At 38.4% G+C, this 20,532-nt stretch overlaps 1 protein-coding gene across 1 annotated transcript; it reads left to right on the forward strand.

Moving 5' to 3' along the window:
* The first annotated feature begins 1,464 nt into the window (after positions 1-1,464).
* Positions 1,465-12,891, forward strand: DBR1 (debranching RNA lariats 1). The gene is made up of 8 exons (XM_029940205.1): positions 1,465-1,919; positions 2,526-2,650; positions 4,009-4,089; positions 6,464-6,549; positions 7,600-7,824; positions 10,603-10,683; positions 10,936-11,081; positions 12,012-12,891. Exons 1-8 carry the CDS (start codon positions 1,723-1,725, stop codon positions 12,700-12,702), a joined length of 1,632 nt encoding a protein of 543 aa, XP_029796065.1. The 5' UTR covers positions 1,465-1,722; the 3' UTR covers positions 12,703-12,891.
* The last annotated feature ends 7,641 nt before the right edge of the window (positions 12,892-20,532 follow it).

Here is a 20,532-nt window from a genome sequence, read left to right on the forward strand (position 1 = left end):
CATGGGTTTGAACTGTGCAGGTCCACTTACACATGGATTTTTTTCACTGCACAGTACTCTGTGTTTTCTCTTACGATTTTCTTAATGTTTTCTCTAGCCAACTTTATTGTAAGAATACACTATGCAATACACGTAAAAAACAAAATATGTGTTTATTAACTGCTTATGTTATCAGTAAGTCTTCCAGTCAACAGTAGGCTCTTAGTAGTTAAGTTTTGGGAGAGTCCAAATTTATACATGAGTTTTTCACTCTGCCGGAGTCTCTGCCCTAACCCCTATATTGTTAAAGGGTCAACTGTAATAGATTCCTACTTTATTCAGTGGCCTACAGTCTGTTACTATGGTTTTGCATGTTATACTGACAATGTTTCAGATTTGGCCAGTGGCAAAACCTTCAACTGGTGTCTTGTGATGATGTCTGAGATTCTTTGAACACGTCCTTGCTTTTCTTGCACAAGATGATCCATGCTCATTTTGTACTTTCCTTGCCCTAGAATCAACCACTTCAACAAGGAAACTTGATTTCTTTTAGAGGAGAGTGATATTTAGAAAAAAAGGTCTGGGGGCACCTGGGTGACTCAGTTGCTTAAGTGAGCGACTTCAGCTCAGGTCATGATCTCGAGGTCTGTGAGTTCAACCTGTGCGTCCAGCTCTGCGCTGAAAGCTCGGAACCTGCTTCAGAATTTGCGTCTCCCTCTCTCTGCCCTTCCCCCATTCGTGCTCCTCCCCCGCTTAAAAGTAAATAAACATTAAAAAAAAAAGAAATAAACTAAGGTCTGGTTGCCCCTAAGAAGTTTAAATGAATACATACTGAGTCTCACCCCAAATTATGCTTTTCTTTAGTATGTTTCCATTGTCTACAGCCCACTTGGGGCTAGAACATTGTCAAGATCAAAAGTCGCGCTCCACCCACTGACGGAGCCCCCCAAGCGCCCCTACTCTATTATCTTGATTATATTAATTTTCTTGATTAAATTTGCCAGAGGTGTTTTACTGATTTGCTTGTTCCTGGCTTGGCCACTTATTTTTCAATTGTCAGTTTCGTTCTTTTCTCTCCTGGATGTTTTCGAGACATTCTTCTGCTTTCATTGAACTCGCAGTCTAGTTACGTAAACACCTATTTGGTAGGAAAATGAAGGGTACCCTGCCTCTTTAAAAAAAAAAAAAACTGATAAATTTTAGAAACCCTTTGGTGGGATAATTTGTTTTAAAAAATCAGTAAACTTTGATGTTTTATTTAAAAATTATTTTTAGTTTGATGTGGGTATTTTTTTTTGGAATCTTTTAATTTCTCATTCGCGTTCAGGCAGTTATCTTTGCCTTGAGAGGTTCGTTTTAGGAATTAGCCAATCGCATCGGGTCACTTGTTTAGTTTGGCTTAATTTTATCAAACGAAACTACTACTTATGGGTTTAAAAAAAAACTATTCTGGTTCTCATTTTTATCATCTGTCAGATTGCTGGAACTGAAACACCCACGAAGACAGGCAAAACTCGAGTCAATTTGAGAACTCTCTCAAATCCTGTAATTTTGGCCCTTCCCGATCCTTTTCTCGCGAGATTTGGAAGCCGGAAGTGGGTTCTATTTCAGGAGTCTCCGCGAGGCGTGTGCTCAGTTAGTGTTGGCGGGAGCTGAGCGAGCGGTCTGCTCTTCGCTCTCCGGGCTAGGCTGGGTTCTGGTGTAGGGGCTTGCGGGCAGCGCTCCCCGCCCTCGGCCGGCAGGATGCGGGTGGCTGTGGCCGGCTGCTGTCACGGCGAGCTGGACAAGATCTATGAGACGCTGGCGCTGGCGGAGAAGCGCGGCCCCGGGCCGATAGACCTTCTGCTGTGCTGCGGCGACTTCCAGGCGGTGCGCAACGAGGCCGACTTGCGTTGCATGGCTGTGCCGCCCAAGTACCGCCACATGCAGACCTTCTACAGGTGAGCAGCGAGGTCGGGGCCTCAGACCCAGCGGTGTGAGGCGTGGCTAGCCAGCAGTGAGTGAGTGGGAGAGAACTCGGACTGGATTCGAATTCCCCCCTGCCACTGACTAGCTGTCTCCCTTAGTTACCTTTGTTCACGCTGTGTTTAGGAACGGGTGCTTTGTAAATGTCACTTTTCACCTGTCTTAAACTGTTTCGGAAGGGATCGAACCCTGAGGGGAAAACCTGGAGGTAGAAGCTGACAGGATAATCTATCTTGCACTTGATAGGACTCTGGGACTAGTTTGTTTACCGATGCAAGAGTTTTTATTGGACGCCTGATCTGTGCTCGTCCGCTTTCTAGAAGCTAAGGTTAAGAATTTGCAAAGTTCTTGACCTCATTGAGGGTACACTGGCTTTAAACCCAAGGTGGCAGACCTTCATTATTAAGAACAAGTATAGGCAGTTCACTTAGAGCTTTGGAATTTTTTATAACGAGCTCACATTTTTCCTTTGGGCCTTCTTTTGCTTTTCTGCTATGCCCGATTGTATAGGCATGCCTAATTGCTTGTCTCTATGCTTGATTTCTGCTATGCCAACTGACAACTTTACTCCTGTGTTCTAGGTATTACTCTGGAGAGAAAAAAGCCCCAATTCTCACAGTCTTCATTGGGGGAAACCATGAAGCCTCAAATCATTTGCAAGAGTTACCCTATGGTGGTTGGGTAGCGCCAAACATTTATTATTTAGGTATGTGTTCTGGGTAATTTCTTGCTTAGTTTGTAATGGAAGAGCCTGTCAGAATGTGTCGAACAGTTGGGCAGCATCTTGAGATGTATAGTGTTTGTGGAATGTTTCTTAATTTAAATAGTTAATCATGAAACTTCAATTAAAATGGTTAATTTAAGTAGGTAATCATAAAAATATTTCCATGCTTCTTGTATTTTAAGCAATATAGATAATATAACATAATAAACATAACTGCAAAGGTCTTATGCACTATTTGCAGTCCCTTTGTTTTTTTCTTACTCTTTATATTGATTGAAAAAAACTTAAACTTGTTATGATGGAAATTGTTAAACATACAGAAGAATAGAGAATAATATAATGAATCTCTGTACATATTAACCAGCTTCAACTATTATCATTCTGCCATCCTTATTTCAACCTCACTCCCCTCTAAACTTACTTAAATAACTGTAATTCCTCATTACTTATTGCTTAGTTTATGTTCAGATTTCTGTGATTATCACAAAGATGTTTGTTTTACTTTGTTTGACTTGTTCAAATAGAATGCAAACAAGGTCTGCACATTTCATTTGATTGTGATGATTCTCAAGTCTCTTAGGCTACGAGCATCCCTTTTCTCTCCTACCCCATGCTCTTTATGCGTTGAAGAAAATGGGAACTTTGTCTTGTAGAAGTTCCTGCATTCTGGATTTAGCTGATTGGAATTTCTTATATTGTTTTAATGTGTTCCTTTTATCCTCTGCATTATGTGCAATCTGTGTTTAGATTTACAACCAGATTAGATTGAGGTTCAGTTTTAGTCTTGTTTGATTATATAGTCCTTTCTTCTCCTTTCTTAAATGTTTTCAGCTCTAATGATGACATCATAACTCCAGGAATGCAATTTATCTACTTCATTACTGTTTGATCTTTTGACAACTGCAATATTGTGAAAAGATGTTTGAAGATGATGTCAGAAATAAAATATAGAAACTACAGGTTATTTGTATTTTATACATGTTGACTTTCAGATGTATAACCTATAAATCCATCGTAGGACATTTTTCCTTTTTTCCCCCAACCAACTGTAATATTTGATTAAGTATCAAATTATGTCTCTTTTTCTCTTAACATACCTAATCTCATTTGTTCCTCCTTTCTGCTTAGTCTCTTCCCTACTCTGCTTCTAAGCCTTTTATCTCTAGTCTGCCTCTTATATTGTTGGCATATTGGTATGTAAAAGAGTAACTTCATCATGATATTTAATTTTCAAGTAATTTTTGGACTGCATGGAGTTCTACACCTTTAAACTGTTCTTTTAATTAGTGAAGAGATTGCTTCTGCCTATGGTAATTTTATTTAACTGCATACTTTTTCAGGTTTGGCTGGTGTAGTAAAATACCGAGGCGTAAGGATTGGTGGAATCTCTGGTATCTTTAAATCTCATGACTATCGAAAAGGTATTGTTCTGAGAATTGTTTTCAAATTTTAGAACTTGCATGTCTCAGACTAACTTAAGCATAATATATAGTTTGACTTTTTCATTGTTTTTCTCTGAACTAACTACTTTTTTGATGAAATATTTTATACATATGAACATGTTTAGAACACTAAAACAATTTTTTAATTAGGATTTTATTTTATTTATTTATTTTTTGTTTTATTTATTTTTTGAGAGAACGAGTGAGCCGGGGAAGAGCAGAGGGACAGGGAGAGTGAGAATCTCAAACAGGATCCATGTGGGCTCGATCTTACAACCATGAGATCATAACCTGAGCTAAAATCCAGAGTCTGACACTTAACAGACTGAGCTACCCAGGCACCCCAGTCAGGATTTTAAAGAACTAAAACAGGACAGATTCAGTCAGAACTCATTATTTATCTGTCCTCAGTCCTGTTCTCCCTTTATACCCCCTTTCCTTACCAGGCAGTCACTCTTCTGAATCTGGTGTTTGTCATTCACTTGATATGTAATAGATATGTAAGGCTTTAAACAGTGTACAATGTAGCATGTTTTAAATTTTATATGAATATATCGATTTGCATGTATCTATCTGCAACTTGCTTCATTGTTTTAATATGCTTTTGAAATCCTTGTTGATACTATTCACAAATTAAAATGAATATATCTACTATGGAAGTATACCACAGTGTACTCATTTATTCCACTGTATCTGAGAAAACTGACTTTAAAGTTAAAGGAATAACTTGCGTTCACATTGATTTCAAAATCTAATGAATTAGGTTGGCAGCCAAAAATTACATCCTCTATGTAACTGTTAAATCACAGGTCTGTTCCCTGCTGCCCTGCTCCCCATGATGCTAAACTGTAGGCACTATGGGAGTACAAAAATAGACCGTCTCCTTCCCTGCTGGTGTGGGTGCAAACTGTCCTCCACTTTTTGGAGGACGGCCGGTAATCTGGAAATTATAAAAGTGCTCTGGCCTCGAGTTCTATTTCCGGGAATTTAATGTGCAGATAGATATATTCCACAAATGCAAGATGATGTGTACACATTTATTTATTTCAGCCTTGTTTGTAATAGCAAAAGGTAGGAACTAATTAACTCTAATTAACATGACTCTATCATGATAAAACTATATAATGCAATGCTATGAAGCTATTTTTTATTTAAAAAAAAAAGAAAACAGCTCTATGTATAACTGATAACAAAAAACTCCAAGATAAGTGAAAAAAACAAGGCACTAAACATGTTTCAATTATACTCCTATTTGTGTACAAAAAAAGAGGATAAAAATGTGTATTATATGCATAGATGATATCTCTAGAATAAAATACTAAATACTGATAACATGAGTTGCCTCTAGGTAGGGTTAGTAATGGCTGGGGATCAGGAATAGGAGGGTCAGTGCGCCTGGGTGGCACAGTCGGTTAAGCGTCTGGCTTCAGCTCAGGTCGTGATCTCAGGGTTCATGGGTTCGAGCCCCACATCGGGCTCTGTGCTGACAGCTCAGAGCCTGGAGTCTGCTTCAGATTCTGTATCTCCCTCTCTCTCTGACCCTCCCCTGCTGGTGCTCTCTCTCTGTCTCTCAGAAATAAATTTAAAACAAAAACATTAAAAAAAAAAAAAAAGGAATAGGAGGGTCCCTGCCTCCTATTGTTTTATCAGCTTTTTTGAGGTAAAATTTACATACTATTGTAAGTATGCAATGCAGTGATTTTAGTAATTTATGTAGGGTTGTGCAGCCATCCATATTTAAAACATATCTAGTATTCCCAAAAGTTTTGTAGTTAATCCCTGCTTTCACCCCAGTCCTGGGCATCTCTGGTCACTTTGTATTCCTTTCTGATGATATCTTTTAAATCTTAAACTATATGAATAAATGTATTCCAAATTAAGTATAATTTAATTTAAAAAATCACGAGCCCCTCAGTTATTTAGAGTTATAGTTAGTGATCACTCATTAGTAGAAAATACCAACCTTTTTTTTAATACCAACATTTTTTTTTAATTTTTTGTGTTTATTTATTATTGAGATAGAAACAGAGTATGAGTGGAGGAGGAGCAAATAGAGAGAGGGAGACACAGAATCCAAAGCAGGCTCCAGGCTCTGAGCTGTCAGCACAGAGCCGGATGCAGGGCTCGAACCCACAAATCATGAGATCGTGATCTGAGCGAAAGTCAGTCGCTTAACCGACTGAGCCACCCAGGCGCCCCGATACCAACATTTTTAAGAGCAGTGTTTTCATAAAATTTTTGAGAACCAAAGCATTAATGACAGTCTTCAGTTTTGGAGAAGTATGTGTATATTATTTCTATTTGCCATATTTAAGGGAGTTGATTATAGCTTATTTCTCTTCTTTAATTCAAGGTCATTTTGAGTGCCCTCCTTATAATTCTGCTACAATAAGGAGTATATACCATGTGAGGAATATTGAAGTCTATAAATTAAAACAGGTATGTAAAAAGTACATTATAGCAGACTTGAAAAATGTTGAAGTCATTCTGTACCAAAATTTATTTTGATCATTTTAGTATACTACTTCCAAGAAGAGCTTACTGCAGTGTTTTAAAATTTGGATCTTGAGTTGCTTTTAAGAGGTTCACAGATAATTCCCAAGGGGTTGAGTGGTGGAGGCTTCCTGAAGCTGCCAGACCCTTCCCACCAGGCCCTCCTGTCTCTGCAGAAGCATCAGGATGCTTGTGGGCGCTTCTTTAATATCCTACTCATCTCAGTCCTACCAGTGTTTGATGACCCAGCTTAGATACCAGTAGCTGAAAGCCATCACCTTTCCTGGAATTTTTACTGTACTTGCTGCCCAAATCACTTACTCAGCGACTAGTCATATCTGTCTTTTATCTTGTATTGTCTTGAACACTTAAGTTATTTTAAGTTTGTTTTAGTTTTCCAAGTTTTGTAGCAGATTACCTGAAGGTGGTGGGGATGAGTCAAGTATGGAGTATATTTGGTAGCCTCCCCATGAAGACCCCAGCCACCTTGAGTACCTCTAGCATAATTTATGTAGCAAATAGCATTTTTTAGTTGTTTGCTATATGAATCCATTAGAAGAAAACGGAATATATCTTTGGGTTTTACTGTATTATTAACATCAAAGATCTCATGAAACTTGTGTCTCTGTATCTTAAAACAGCCCCTTTACTAAAAGTGACAAGAATAACAGTTATTATGTATTTTAGAAACCGTCTACTAAAGACCATGGATAGTTGGCAGTCTGATCAGAGTTGGTCTCTGTTGACCTGACTTGTCATGGAAAATAAGGATGATTTGTGTGGCAGAGAGAAGGCTTTTTCTCCTTGCTTAGATGAATGAGGAGTATAGTATTTCTTAGTATTTCTGTGACCTTCTTAAATAAGGTTTCCTTAGAATGAATTACAAAGAAATCTAAAGAACTAAGTGGTTAAACGATTGTGTGGCGATGGGGAGGAAGTGTAGGGGATTGCTTTTGGCTAATCTGTTTTTGGATTTTCTTTCTTTTTCTGTGAAAGCTGAAGCAGCCCATGGACATATTCTTATCTCACGATTGGCCGAGAAGCATCTATCATTATGGAAATAAGAAGCAACTTCTTAAGACTAAATCTTTTTTCCGACAAGAAGTGGAAAATAACACATTGGGAAGTCCTGCTGCCTCAGAGCTTTTAGAGCACTTGAAACCTACCTACTGGTTTTCCGCGCACCTTCATGTGAAGTTTGCAGCCTTGATGCAGCATCAGGTAGAAACCGGGATGTTCTTTGATTTGACAAACACTTAGCAAATATCTATGGGCTAAGGTACTATTGGCACAGTCGTAAATTTAGAGAAAGAGGTCAAAGATACCTTCGCTTTTGCAAATAACTCCATATCCTTTGGGGGGGGAGGGTGGTGTGGAGACAAGCAGGCAATTATAAAATAGATAAAGTATTACTGTTAGTAATTAGTAATTGTAATAAGTTTGTGATGAAAAGTGCCAGGGTGCTGTGCAAGCACATACACCAGACTCTGGTGACATGGGGATGTGGACAGAGATGAAGAGATTGAGAAGGTTTTCAAAAGGAATCGATGGTGCCAGGAAGCAGTAGAATATGAGGGCAATGGAGGCCGAGGCCCAGCGTGTGCAGAGGCTAGAGGTCTGAATGCGGGGCTCGCTGGGAGCGGTAACGGTCCCTGGGACTGAGGCAGAGGGAGCGATGAGGCTGGACGGACATCCTAACTGCCTTCTGGGCCGGGTTCTGGAGTTTGTGTTTTAACCAGGAGGTAATGCGGAGAGTTGGGGAGTAATGGAACCAGATTTTCATTTTAGAAAGATGAGTTTCGTAGCATTTTTCTGTAAGGATTGTAGTAAGGTAAAATGGGAGGGAGAGGAGGCTATTTAAGCAAAAGGTGAGTTTCTAACCTGCAGCAAAGAGCGAACACAGAGCATGCAGGTTCCAGAGAAATTTTGGAGGCAGAATCATCAGGATTTGGTGACAGATGGGGACTCCCCGAATTTTCCTTTGGGAAACTGCAAGGGTGATAGTGCTTTGTGGAAGGTAGAGAATATGTAGTTCACATTAGACTTTTATGGAAATAGATGTTTCTTCCTTTCCCCTCCCATTTTGACTAAGCTGACTTTCCATGTAAAGTATTCCGTAGGGCAAACATTTAGAAAATGCTAGGTTACTACGTTAGAGATTTCTTCTCGAAGGCTTCTGTAGAATTTCTGAGAGTCTGTAATGTGTTAATGGGCATGTCTTTCCCTAAGAGTGGAATGTGGTTGCAGTGCTTTCTGAACTTGACCAAACTCTTTCCTGTGGTGGAAGTAGTCTTTAATGATATTCAAGTACAGATTGGATAATTCTGTTTGGAAACATTCCTAGAAGCTCTTTCTCTTGTGGACTTATTTTCACTCCCCAGGTTCACTGGGAGAAAGAGGCAAGATTATTCCTTTTCTCTTTCTTTGGGGTGCTGCCAAGGTGATGATCCTCTTTTAATGTCCAAGTCATCCATTCAGATCAGTCATCTTTTCTACATCTGTGTTATTCTCTTCCATCTCCTAGAGCTCATGACATGCCTGGATTTTTACTGAAGCATCAGCTTTGGTTCATTCCCCCCATTTCATCTATCTTTTGCCAACCTCCGGGACTTATATCTCTGAATTAATATGTTCAGTTCCTTTTACTTAGCTCCTCAGCTTCCTCTGACTTTGCCAGTGTTCCCTTTCAGCTCCTTAATCCAACACCAAAGATGACCTTTCCTCAGAACTGCCCCATTGCCAAGATCTGCCTGTGATCTCTGTGCCTCTGCCTGTCAGTCCACCACTACCACTGAATGGAAGCCTGGTCCACAGCAGGCTGTCCCGTAGCCACTCCCTGTCCTTTTCCCTCCACAGACCTTACCGTTCTCAGTGAGTCACTTTTGTACGTCATTCAGTGTGACCTTCATGTTGTGGCCCATCACACCCTGCCCATGTTTCTTTCTGCCGATTCAGTTTTTACAAAATAGCTTAGTTGGAGTGTAATTTACATGTCATAAACTTCACCTATTTTAGTGTGCAACTCAGTGAGTCTTAGTATATTTCCAGAGCTCCAGCGGTTTCCAGAGCAAACAGTACATAGCTCAGTTTTAGAACATTTCCAGGCCCCCAAAAGGTACCTTGTGCCTGTTTGCTGTTAGTCCTTGTTACGACCCTCAGCCCCAGGCACCCACTAGCCTGCTCTGTGTCTCTGTGGATTTGTCTTTTCTGAACATTTACGTAAGTGGGATCAAAATCTATTGTCATTGGCATGTGGTTTCTTTGCTTGTTGTTGAGGTTCATTTGTGTAGCAGGTATTAGTATTTCTTTCATTTTTATTGAAATGTTGAATATTGAAATATTGAATAATATTTCATTCTGTGAATGTATCCCATCTGCTTTTGATGTTATATCTAAGAAACCTTCGCCTAACCCAAGTTTATAAAGATTTTTCCCTATAATTTCTTCTAGAAGTCGGATTGTTTTAGCTCTGCCAGATTACTTTTCAGCTCTTCTGTTAAACTTTCCGTTACATACTTTGACTTAGCATTATCATTATCATCAGCATTAGTGTCTGCTGTAACTTTTATATGGAAGTTGAAGCCCAGAGAGTTTAAGTTCCTTGCCCGTCATTACACAAGTGGTTGCAGAACTTATTTTGGAAAAGTGACAGTTACTGCTTTGACACACAACTTAAGGGTATGTTTTATAAAGACTGTCTCCATCCTGTTCTGGGTATGAGTTACTGTGATGATTTAACATTCTTTCTAGGGGTGACTGGGTGGCTCAATCAGTTAAGTGGCTGACTTAAGCTCCGTTCACAATCTCATGGCTCATTGGGTTCAACCCCCTCATAGGGCTCTGTACAGGCTCAGAGCCTGGAGCCTGCTTTGGATTCTGTGTCTCCCTCTCTCTCTGCCTTTTCCCTGTTCCTACTCTGTGTGTGTGTCTCTCTCTCTGAAAAATAAATATTTTTTAAACTTTTAACATTCTCTTTTAAATTATGTTTTATATTTCTAGGCCAAGGATAAAGAACAGACAGCCAAAGCAACCAAATTTTTAGCCTTGGACAAATGCTTACCGCATAGAGACTTTCTTCAGGTAAAAAGAAATTGAAATAACTTTCCAATATAGTTTTGCTTTTCCAGTGATGAAAAAGATATTAATTTTCCATTTAGAATTTATTTGTGCTCTTTATGATGTATGTATTCTGAGAATTTGGGAATATTTAAGTTACCTTTGTGTTTTTAAGCTACTAAATTATATTCCTTTTAAATTTTACTGTTATACTGAAATTTTTAGAATATTAAAAATAGAAACATATTTCTTAAAATGACCAATTTCTTTCTGTAGGTAATAGAAATAGAGCATGACCCCAGTGCTCCTCAGTACTTAGAGTATGATATTGAGTGGCTCACTGTTCTTAGGGCTACTGATGATCTTATTAATGTGACTGAGCGCCCGTGGAATATGCCTGAAAATAATGGCCTGCATAAAAGGTAAGTCTGACATTATTTGGGGTTTGCTCTCTCTGGTGCATGCACAATTTTTGTCCCCTCTACGTTTTTTCCTTTTAAATCAAGGGAATTCTTGTTAAATGAGGTCAGAATAATTCAAGGGTTACTGACTGGTATGGAAAACTACAAATTTTCCAACTAAGGGATGTAAGAAAATGGACTATTGAGTACCAACCCAAATAAGTGCTTAAATGAGTAAGCATGCGTGAAACTATAATATGGTGGTGATTTGGTTCACACAATAAAGTAATTTATGCGTACTTTGTGAGTTAAGAACAGCTTTTTCTTTTTTCTTTTTTTAAATTTTTATATATTTATTTTGAGAGAGCAAGAGAGCGTGCATGCGTGCTTGGGGGCGGGGGGTGCAGGGAGAAGGAGAGAGAATCCCAAGCAGGCTCTGTGCTGGCAGTGTAGAGCCCAATGACATAGGACCCATGAGATTGTGACTGGAGCTAAAACCAAGAGTTGGATGGTTAACTGACTGAGCCACCCAGGCGCCCCAAGAACAGCTTTTTCTAAGAATTGTTTTTATTTCAAAATGGTCCTTTGGTAAATTAACAGTAGTTTTATTAAACAGAATTAAAAAAAATTTTTTTTAACATTTATTTATTTTTAAGAAACAGAGCATGAGCATGGGAGGGGCAGAGAGAGAGGGAGAAGCAGAATTTGGAGCAGGTTCCAGGCTCTGAGCTGCCAGCACAGAGTCTGATGCCGGGCTCGAACCCACGGGTGGTGAGATCATGACCTGAGCCGAAGTCAGACACTCACCCAACTGAGCCCCCAGGCGCCCCTAAACAGAATTTTTATATGTAGTTTGGATTTTATTCTTGCACCTGAAGTCCACAGTTAGGTCTTACTGTTTGTTGTCTGAGGCTGATAAAATGTAAAAAGCTATTGTTTTGGACTTCGTAGGTGGGATTATAGTGCAACAGAAGAAGCTATGAACAAAGTATTGGAAATACTGAATCATGACCTCAAAGTTCCATGTAACTTTAGCATAACAGCCGCTTGTTATGACCCTACCAAGCCACAGGCACAAATGCAGTTGGTGCATAGGATCAATCCTCAAACTACTGAATTTTGTGCCCAACTTGGCATCACCGACCTAAACATCAGGCTGCAGAAGGCCAAGGAGGAGCATCACTTGTGTGGTGAATACGAAGAACAGGATGACCTGGAGAGTAATGACTCTGGAGAAGACCGTAGTGAGTATAACACCGACACCTCTGCCCTGTCCTCTCTTAATCCAGATGAAATCTTGTTAGACGAAGAGGAGGAGGAGGACAGTCTCGTAAGTACACACAGCGACCTGAATACACCCTCCGCAGAACCTTCTTCTGATCAAGCTTCGGACTTCTCCGCAAGCTTCTCTGATGTCAGGATCTTGCCAGCTTCCATGACTGTATCTTCTGATGATACTTTGGGTTCCCCAGTCGGCAGAGAGGGGAAGCCTGGTGAGGCCCGGGAGCTGGAAGATGGAAAGGACTTAGCCGAGTTGCCCCTGAAGAGGTTGAGTGACGAGCAGGAACCTGAACAAAGAAAGAAAATTAAGAGGAGGAATCAAGCCATCTATGCTGCAGTTGACGACGATGATGCTGCATAAGACAGTTTCCTTAGTATCCTATGTAGACACGTGATTTTTGGGACCATATTTTTAGAGTTGGATTTTTAACACTCAAGACTTAACTTTGTATTAATGAAGTTACAAGAGAAATTTTTAATTAGTATTGACTTTGTCTTTAGTCCTTTGTATATTTCAGATAAAATATTAAAATTTTATATGTTTACTTGATTGAGTACCTGTTTTTTGAAGACGTATATTATTCACTTTCATTGTTTTCAGGAAACACTCACTGAATACCTACTCTGTACCAGGCACTTTTCGGTAAAAGGGCCCTCTAAAGATAAGTAAGACTGGGATTTCTAACTTTGAGGAGTTACTACCACTCTGAATATCCTTGTGTATAAAATATGGCATCTTTATATTTTGTTTTACAGTCATTACTGCAAGTATGATTTTGTATGCTTTCATTTTATTTATTATAAATATATTCCCTGGCTCTTAATGTCTGTCAAATACAATTAAAATTGAAGATAGTAGGTCAGGATTGAGGAAATAAATTACTTTAAATACTAAACATTGGTAAACAAAATTTTACATTTAATTGCTGAGATTAATATAATTTGATTTTGGCATATTTTAGCTTTAGCTTTAACTTGATGGTGACTATAGTAACCTTGTAGGTCCTTTTTGACACAGTTCAGCTTAGTATTAATTACTAGCAGGGATTGAATTGCACAAATGGTGCCCCTCGTGCTGTGTTGTGTGGGTCGTTAGTAGTGGAGTATTATTTTTTAATGTTCATTCCAAAAGAGAGAGCGCATGCTCACAAGCTGTGGAGGTGCAGAAAGAAAGGGAGAGGGAGAATCCCAAGCAGGCTCAGCACTGTGAGTACAGAGCCCCATGTGGAGCTCTGTCTCCTGAACTGTGAGATCATGATCTGAGCTGAAACCAAGAGTCGGACACAAGTGACTGAGCCACCCAGGCATCTCAGTACTAAAGTATTTTTAAAGATCTGCATGGAAACACTGTATCTCCGTCCTGTCTCTTAAAATGCCTGGATCACCTGAGGAGATGGTTGCCTTGCACTTTGGACCATAAGTCATGAATCCAAAGACTATTCTAGGCTGTCATCATCCCACAGCCGTCCAGACCCAAGGGCCGTTCATCTAGGAGAACGCCACAGCAATTGGCTTCCATCTTGCCAGCATGTGACTTGAAGAACGTGGAACACTTTTATCTTTATTGCCATCCATTCTGTTTACCTTTTTAAGTTGAATCATTTATTTTAATTTTCATTTCTTACATAAAGGATTTTCCTCATCACTGATTTAATGGAATCCCATTAGTTCTGACATTTAGGTTTTTTTCCCCCAGAAATTCTTTAATATAAAAGTAGAAAGTAATTAGATGTAAAATAACAGAGTTCATAAATGATAGTTCATTCTCAAAGTAAATAATTAAAAAAATGTTTTTAAATGTTTTTATTTTTGAGAGAGTGAGAGAGAGACACAGCATGAGCAGAGGAAGGTCAGAGAGAGAGGGAGACACAGAATCTGGAGCAGGCTCCAGTCTCTGAGCCTGAGGTGGGGCTCAAACCCACAAACTGTGAGATCATGACCTGAGCCGAAGCTGGACACTTACCCGACTGAGCCACCCAGGCGCCCCTCAAAGTAAATAATTTTAAAAAAGGCAATCCTCTAGCTTGTCTAATCAAGAAAGTACAAATGCCAAAAAATAAAAGGGATAAATAGCCAATAAGACAGGATATTCAAGTAAATATAAGATTATTCTCATAACTTCATACAAATAAATTTGATAAATGATTACTTCCCTAAGAAAATAGAATTTACTGAAATTCATCCTATGAGAGGTGGGAAGTGGAAAAAAAATCCTGGAAGGAATAAAGTTCTCAAAGGCTTAACTCCCATGAAAAAGCAGTTGGCCCCGTTGGTCTTGGGAGGAAAGTATCAAATCTTTTATAGGCCACATAATCCCTAATGTTAGGTAAACTTCCAAAATGTAAAAAAATAAAGTTGAGTTTTCTTTTTCTGAAGCAAGTATGACAATGATTCCTAAATCTGATAAAGTTTGCACAAAAAAACCCCACAGACCAATCTCACATGAGTATTGCTGCAGAAGTCCTAAACATTAGCAAACAACCCATAGCTCATTTTAAGCATGACTGATTCAAAGATGGTTCAGTATTAGGAAATGTGTTGATATAACTCATATAGTGATAGACTTAAGGACAAATACGATTACCTCCATTGATGATGAAATGCCTTTGGCAAAATTCCACACCCCTTTCTGATTTTCTGAAAAGTAAAATCCAGCATCTTGTTTAATAGGGAAACACTATAAGCATTCTCATCAAAAGAAAGTCAGCAGAAGGTCAAGGAAAATTACAGGATCCTCACTACCTCTATTACATTTTCACACTGGATTGGTGTAAAGAACGAAACAGAGAAAAAGGGCACCAGTGGCTCAGTGGGTTCAGTGCCTCACTCCATCTCGGCTCGGGTCATGATCTCCTGGTTCTTGAGCTCGAGCCCCGCTTCCAGGCCCTGTGCTGACAGCAAGAAGTCTGCTTGGGGTTCTCTCCCTCTCTCTCAGCCCCTCACCCACTTGTGTGTGTGCTCTCTCTCTCTGACAAAATAAATACAAATTTACAAAGAAAAAAAAACAATTAGGGAAATCAAGATTGTAAAGGAAGAGACAGATGAGATCTAGAGATGAACTGAATGTTTAGGTGGAAATTAAAACTAATACAACAAAGTAATAAGATAAAAAATGACCGACAAGGCAATAGCTTTCACATACACAATCACCAGCGACTGGTGTGATATAAACAAAATCAAAGAGCGATACTAAGAAATGTGCAAAATCTGTAATGAGGAAAACCTTAAAATACATCCAAAAATGCAAAATTAGGCTTGAACTAATGGAAACCTCTCTTCTTGGATAGATGAACCCAACATTTTAAAGATGCCAGTTCTTTCTAAGTTAATACGTAAATTTAACATGATCCCAATCAAAATATTAATACATGTTTTGTTTTTTGTTTCTTTTCCTGGAGCTAGACAAGTTTCTTTTAACGTTCATGCAGATAAATAATTTAGAACAGACAGGAATATCCCCCCAAAAGGGCAATAGATGATGCCAGCCATATCAGCTGTTAAAACGTAATATAAGACATCTATAATTAAAGCAATGTGTATTGGCTAATATATTTGGGGTGACAAAGATGTTCTAACATTAGATTACAGTGATGGTTACACAACTCTGTGAATGCACTCTGAATATAAAAATAATTGAGCTATACATTAAAAAAAAAGAAGAAGAGTGGAAGATTCCCATGAACTGACCTGGAATGAATTTCAGGTTATATTAGGTTGAAAACAAGGTAAAGAACAGTGATATTTTCTGTAATAAATAAAAATTTGCTTCCTTGCCTTCTTTTTATTTCCTTTTAGTTCTGAATTGATAAAACTTTGACATGTTTTAAAAATCTAAACTATTTGAAAAGTTATACTCAGAGATGTTTTGCTCCCGTTCGGAACCCCTTCACCCAGTCCTTCTCTCCCTGACTCTTTTCATCAGTTTTCAGTTTATTCTATTGTTTGAAATGCTGATACCATGGGTGAACCTTTAAAGTGGTAGGAGCCTAAAACTTTTAAGTCGTGGAGAGCATTGACTTTTGGCCTGCAAACATCAATTCCTCTCTCTGGTAGTAAAAATACTGTTTCTTTGGGAATCATTGCTCCCACACTGCGGTCCTGCCTCCACCTAGCCAATGGCAGTCATGTGACTCTCTCCTTATGCTAACTGGATGCTCCTTTCTTGGAATATTGATCTTGATCAGAAAGGCAGATTTTTTAAAAAAAATTATTTATTTATTTATTTAAGAGAGAGTGAGAGAGCAGGGGAGAGGGGCAGAGGAAAAGAGAGAGAAAATCTTAAGCAGGCTCCATGCTCAGCGCAGGACCTGCTGTGGGACTCTATCCCACAATCCTGGGATCTGACCTGAGCCAAAATCTGAAGTCAGACGCTCAACCTGCTGAGACGCCCAGGTGTCCTTTGATCAGAGCGATAAAAAGATGGAAATCATTGGTGCTCATAGTTCCAGCGGCAGGATTCTTACAAAACTGTTGACTAGTTTCTATGATCTATTTCACACTCTCAGAGTTGCTCTTCCCTAAGATAGGGTTTCAGGGTTCCTTTCATCTTCTAATCCCGGTCTCCTTATCTCCTTCCAGTAAATTCCCCTCTTGTTTAATTCAGCCAGCCAGAGTTTTGGTGTTTGCAACCAAAATACCCTGAATGATATATACACTCCTGCGTGTTAATGAGCTTGTAATTGGAATAGGGGAGGAAAAGGCATGATAAGAAAATTAGGGCCCTTATCCATTACGATTTCCTTTAATTCATATTTATCAGCTTAGGCCTTTCATTTATTCATTCAAGAAATATTTACTGAGATAAATGCATCCCAGGCACTATGCCAGGGCTACAATGGTGAGAAAAATCAGGTATAATTCCAGCTTTCATGGGGTTTATAGTACAATGAGGGAAATTAATATTAATAAAATAACACATCAATAATTAAGAAATCCCAACTATTGAAATGTGACATTATATATAATATATGTATGAATATATATGTAAAGGAGAGGAATATATACTACCATAGGAGCAAATCAAGGGGACATTTGATTCACAGATATTGTTAAATATAATATCGGAAGTCTTGGTCAAAGCTATAAAATAAGAAAATAAGAGATATAAAGGTTGGAAAGGAAACATTATTTGCAGCATTATTTGATTTGTAGATCACTCATATAGAAAGGGAAAAAGCAAGATAAAAAGATTCATGGAAGTAAACAAGGTCAACAAAAGTTTGTCAGATATAAAGAGAACCTTAAAACTCAGCAGCATTTTTCTAAAATAGCAATAACTAGTGAGAAAAAAATAATACAGAACAATAATGCAACAACAACAACAATAAAAATGTTTCTGGAAATTAATTTATCAGAAAATGCAAAAGACTTCAATAAAGAAAAATTAAAACTGTATTAAGGGAAATAATTTAATATTTAAATAAATGAGAAAACCATTAGGATTCTGGATGTGATAGCTTAACATGGTAAAGATAGTGATTGTTGCCCATCAACTAGTACTAGTGATCACAAACCACCTAGGAGAAACCATAGACCCCAATCTTGGTAATTTAAGAAATCCAAAAAGTTAAATTTTACATAAATTATAGTAGTGATATTATGAAGAAGATTCAAAATAAGTCCCTAAAAGTATATAAAAGCCCGGTAACAAGAAAAAGCATTGTGAATATTGATGTGACCTCTATCTTTTTTTTTAATATCCCAACTCAAATATCTCAAAGAATTCCAAAATACTTCTGTTGTTTTACTTTGTCCAATTTTGGGTTTCTCTGTGGATCAACTTATTGACTCCAAAGGGGGAAGTTCCTAGTGATTTCATGAATTCCTCATTAATGTATTAAACTTCTGAACTCTCTTCATAAATCTGTGTTCATCAGCCATTGTTGGGACACCCAACTGTTCTTCCTTAAATTTATATTTTTTTGGAGTTGCTTACATAGTCACATGGTACAGAAATCCAATTGAACAAGGTATATCCAGTGAAAGATCTCTGTCCTGTTTCTGTTTGCCAGTCACTCATTTCGCCTCCCTAGGGTCAACCAACATCATCAGTAGATTTTCTTTTTCTCCTCCTTTTTTGAGAAAGAGAGTGGCAATCCACTCTTGGAGATGTTTCCATGTCCATATATAAAAATCTTCCTTGGATTTGTTTCCATGTCCATATATAAAAATCTTCCTTGTTTTTTATGGATGCATATTATTCCATTGTTTACATGTATCTTAATTTATTGAACCAGCCCTTTCTGATGGACATTAGATTGTTTACAATCCTTTGAAAGTAAAAACAATGGAAATGAAAATATAAATCATTTAGCTCATGTGCAACTGGATCTGTAGGATAAATTCCTGGTGATAAAATTGCTGGATGCAGGGTTTATCGGTTTATTATTTCAACAAGTATAGGGTAACTGTCCCCTGCTGAGGCTGTACAGAGTTAGGCGCCCCAGGGGATGTTAGAGTGGTTGTTTGCCACGCTTTCCCCAACGCCGTATGTTCTTCAACTTTATAGGCATTTGCTCATCTGCGATATGAAAAATATCCCAGGGCAGCCTTAATCATCTTATATGTAAGGTTGAGTGTCTTCATATATTTAAACTTATTTGTATTTCTTTTACCATGAACTTCCTGGTCATAGCTCTTGCCTGATTTTCTATGGGATTGAAGTTTAATTTCTGACTGATTTTAGGGGGTTTTATTTAGTAGGTGATTTATATCTTTGCTATTGGATTGTCTTAATCTGACTATTAAGGAGTTTATGATCACTGCATCTTTAGGTATTTTTATAAAATGAAACTGTAAAATAAAACACAGCATCAGAACATCCTCAAGACAAATGTATGGTTATTAAATTATTATAAGAGAAACATACCCATAACTACCACCCAGGTCATCCAGGTGGTTAGAAAGTTGCCATTTACCCCAGAAAGTCCTTTCATATGCCATGGTCTGATCTTCCCACTCTCTCTTCCTCCAAAAAGTATCCATTATCCTGTCTTTTATAGCAATCACTTTCTTGTGTTTCTTTATAGCTTTTCACTTGTGGGCTATGCTAAACTCTCCAGTTTAGTCTTATTCAATCAAAAAATTAGAATGTCTTTAAAGGATCTTTTAATCTTCAGGAAGCCCCTCCATTTTTTTTTCTTTTCTTTACGCCTTTTCAGATGATGACCTCAGGCCTTTTGATAAGCAGCTTTCAGGAGTTTAGATTTTGCTCTCGGTGCAGTTGAACACATTCCTCTATCCTCTGTATTTCCTGCAAACTGGCAGCTGCAGCCAGATGCTGTATCAGACTTAGATTAAATCCCTCTGTAAAGACCGTAGGTGGTGCTATGTGCCTTCACCAGGAGATACACAATGTCTAGTTTTCTTTCTTTTTTGTAATATTAGCAGCTTTTGATGCCCAGGGTCTAGAATGATTAGTTTATTGGGGGTTGCAAAATAATGATATTCTTTTCAAGTTTTTTATTTATTTTGAGGAGGGGGTGTATGAGCAAAGAGGGGGCAGAGAGAGATGAAGAAAGAGAGAATACCAAGCAGGCTCTGTGCCATCAGCGTACGGAATTTGACGTGGGGTTCAATCTCACAAACTGTGGGATCGTGACCTGAGCTGAAATCAAGAGTCACTCAACCGACCGAGCCACCCGGGTGCCACCAAAATAACGACATTCTCATTCAATAACTCATTTTTCATTTATTAGTTAAAATACTATATATTCACATGTAAGATGGAGTATTTTATAAGAATTCTATTTTTATAGTCAATAACCAATAGCGTAATTTTTTGTGGAAAGTATAGGGTAAATATTTGACTCTTTCTCTTGCAAGTTTTCGGCTAGTAAATTGAATCCCTATTACAACCCAAAACTGGCCAATCAGTTTTTATCTTTTTAAGTCATTACAAACCTATGGATTTAACCATATTTGGAGGCACCTGGGTGGCTCAGTCGGTTAAGCCTCTGACTTTGGCTCAGGTCAGGATCTCACGTTTGTGGGTTCGAGCCCCCGTCAGGCTCTGTGCTGACAGTTCAGAGCCTGGAGCCTGCTTCGGATTCTGTGTCTTCCTCTCTCTCTCTGTCCCTCCCCACTCATGCTATGTCTCTCTCTGTCTCAAAAATAAATAAAACATTTAAAAAATTAAAAAAAAACATATTTGAAGAGTTCCAATTAGTTGCACTTTGGCCTTATGAAGCTA

Source organism: Suricata suricatta, chromosome 5 (genome assembly GCF_006229205.1).
Source record: "Suricata suricatta isolate VVHF042 chromosome 5, meerkat_22Aug2017_6uvM2_HiC, whole genome shotgun sequence".
Lineage (NCBI taxonomy): Eukaryota > Metazoa > Chordata > Mammalia > Carnivora > Herpestidae > Suricata > Suricata suricatta.

Excerpts from the sequence above, each read along its gene's own strand:
- DBR1 (XM_029940205.1), top strand. The coding sequence starts at position 1,723 with ATGCGGGTGGCTGTGGCCGGCTGCTGTCACGGCGAGCTGGACAAGATC. Across the intron at positions 1,920-2,525 it reads CACATGCAGACCTTCTACAG|GTATTACTCTGGAGAGAAAA; the intron begins GTGAGCAGCGAG and ends CCTGTGTTCTAG. Across the intron at positions 6,550-7,599 it reads AAGTCTATAAATTAAAACAG|CTGAAGCAGCCCATGGACAT; the intron begins GTATGTAAAAAG and ends TTTCTGTGAAAG.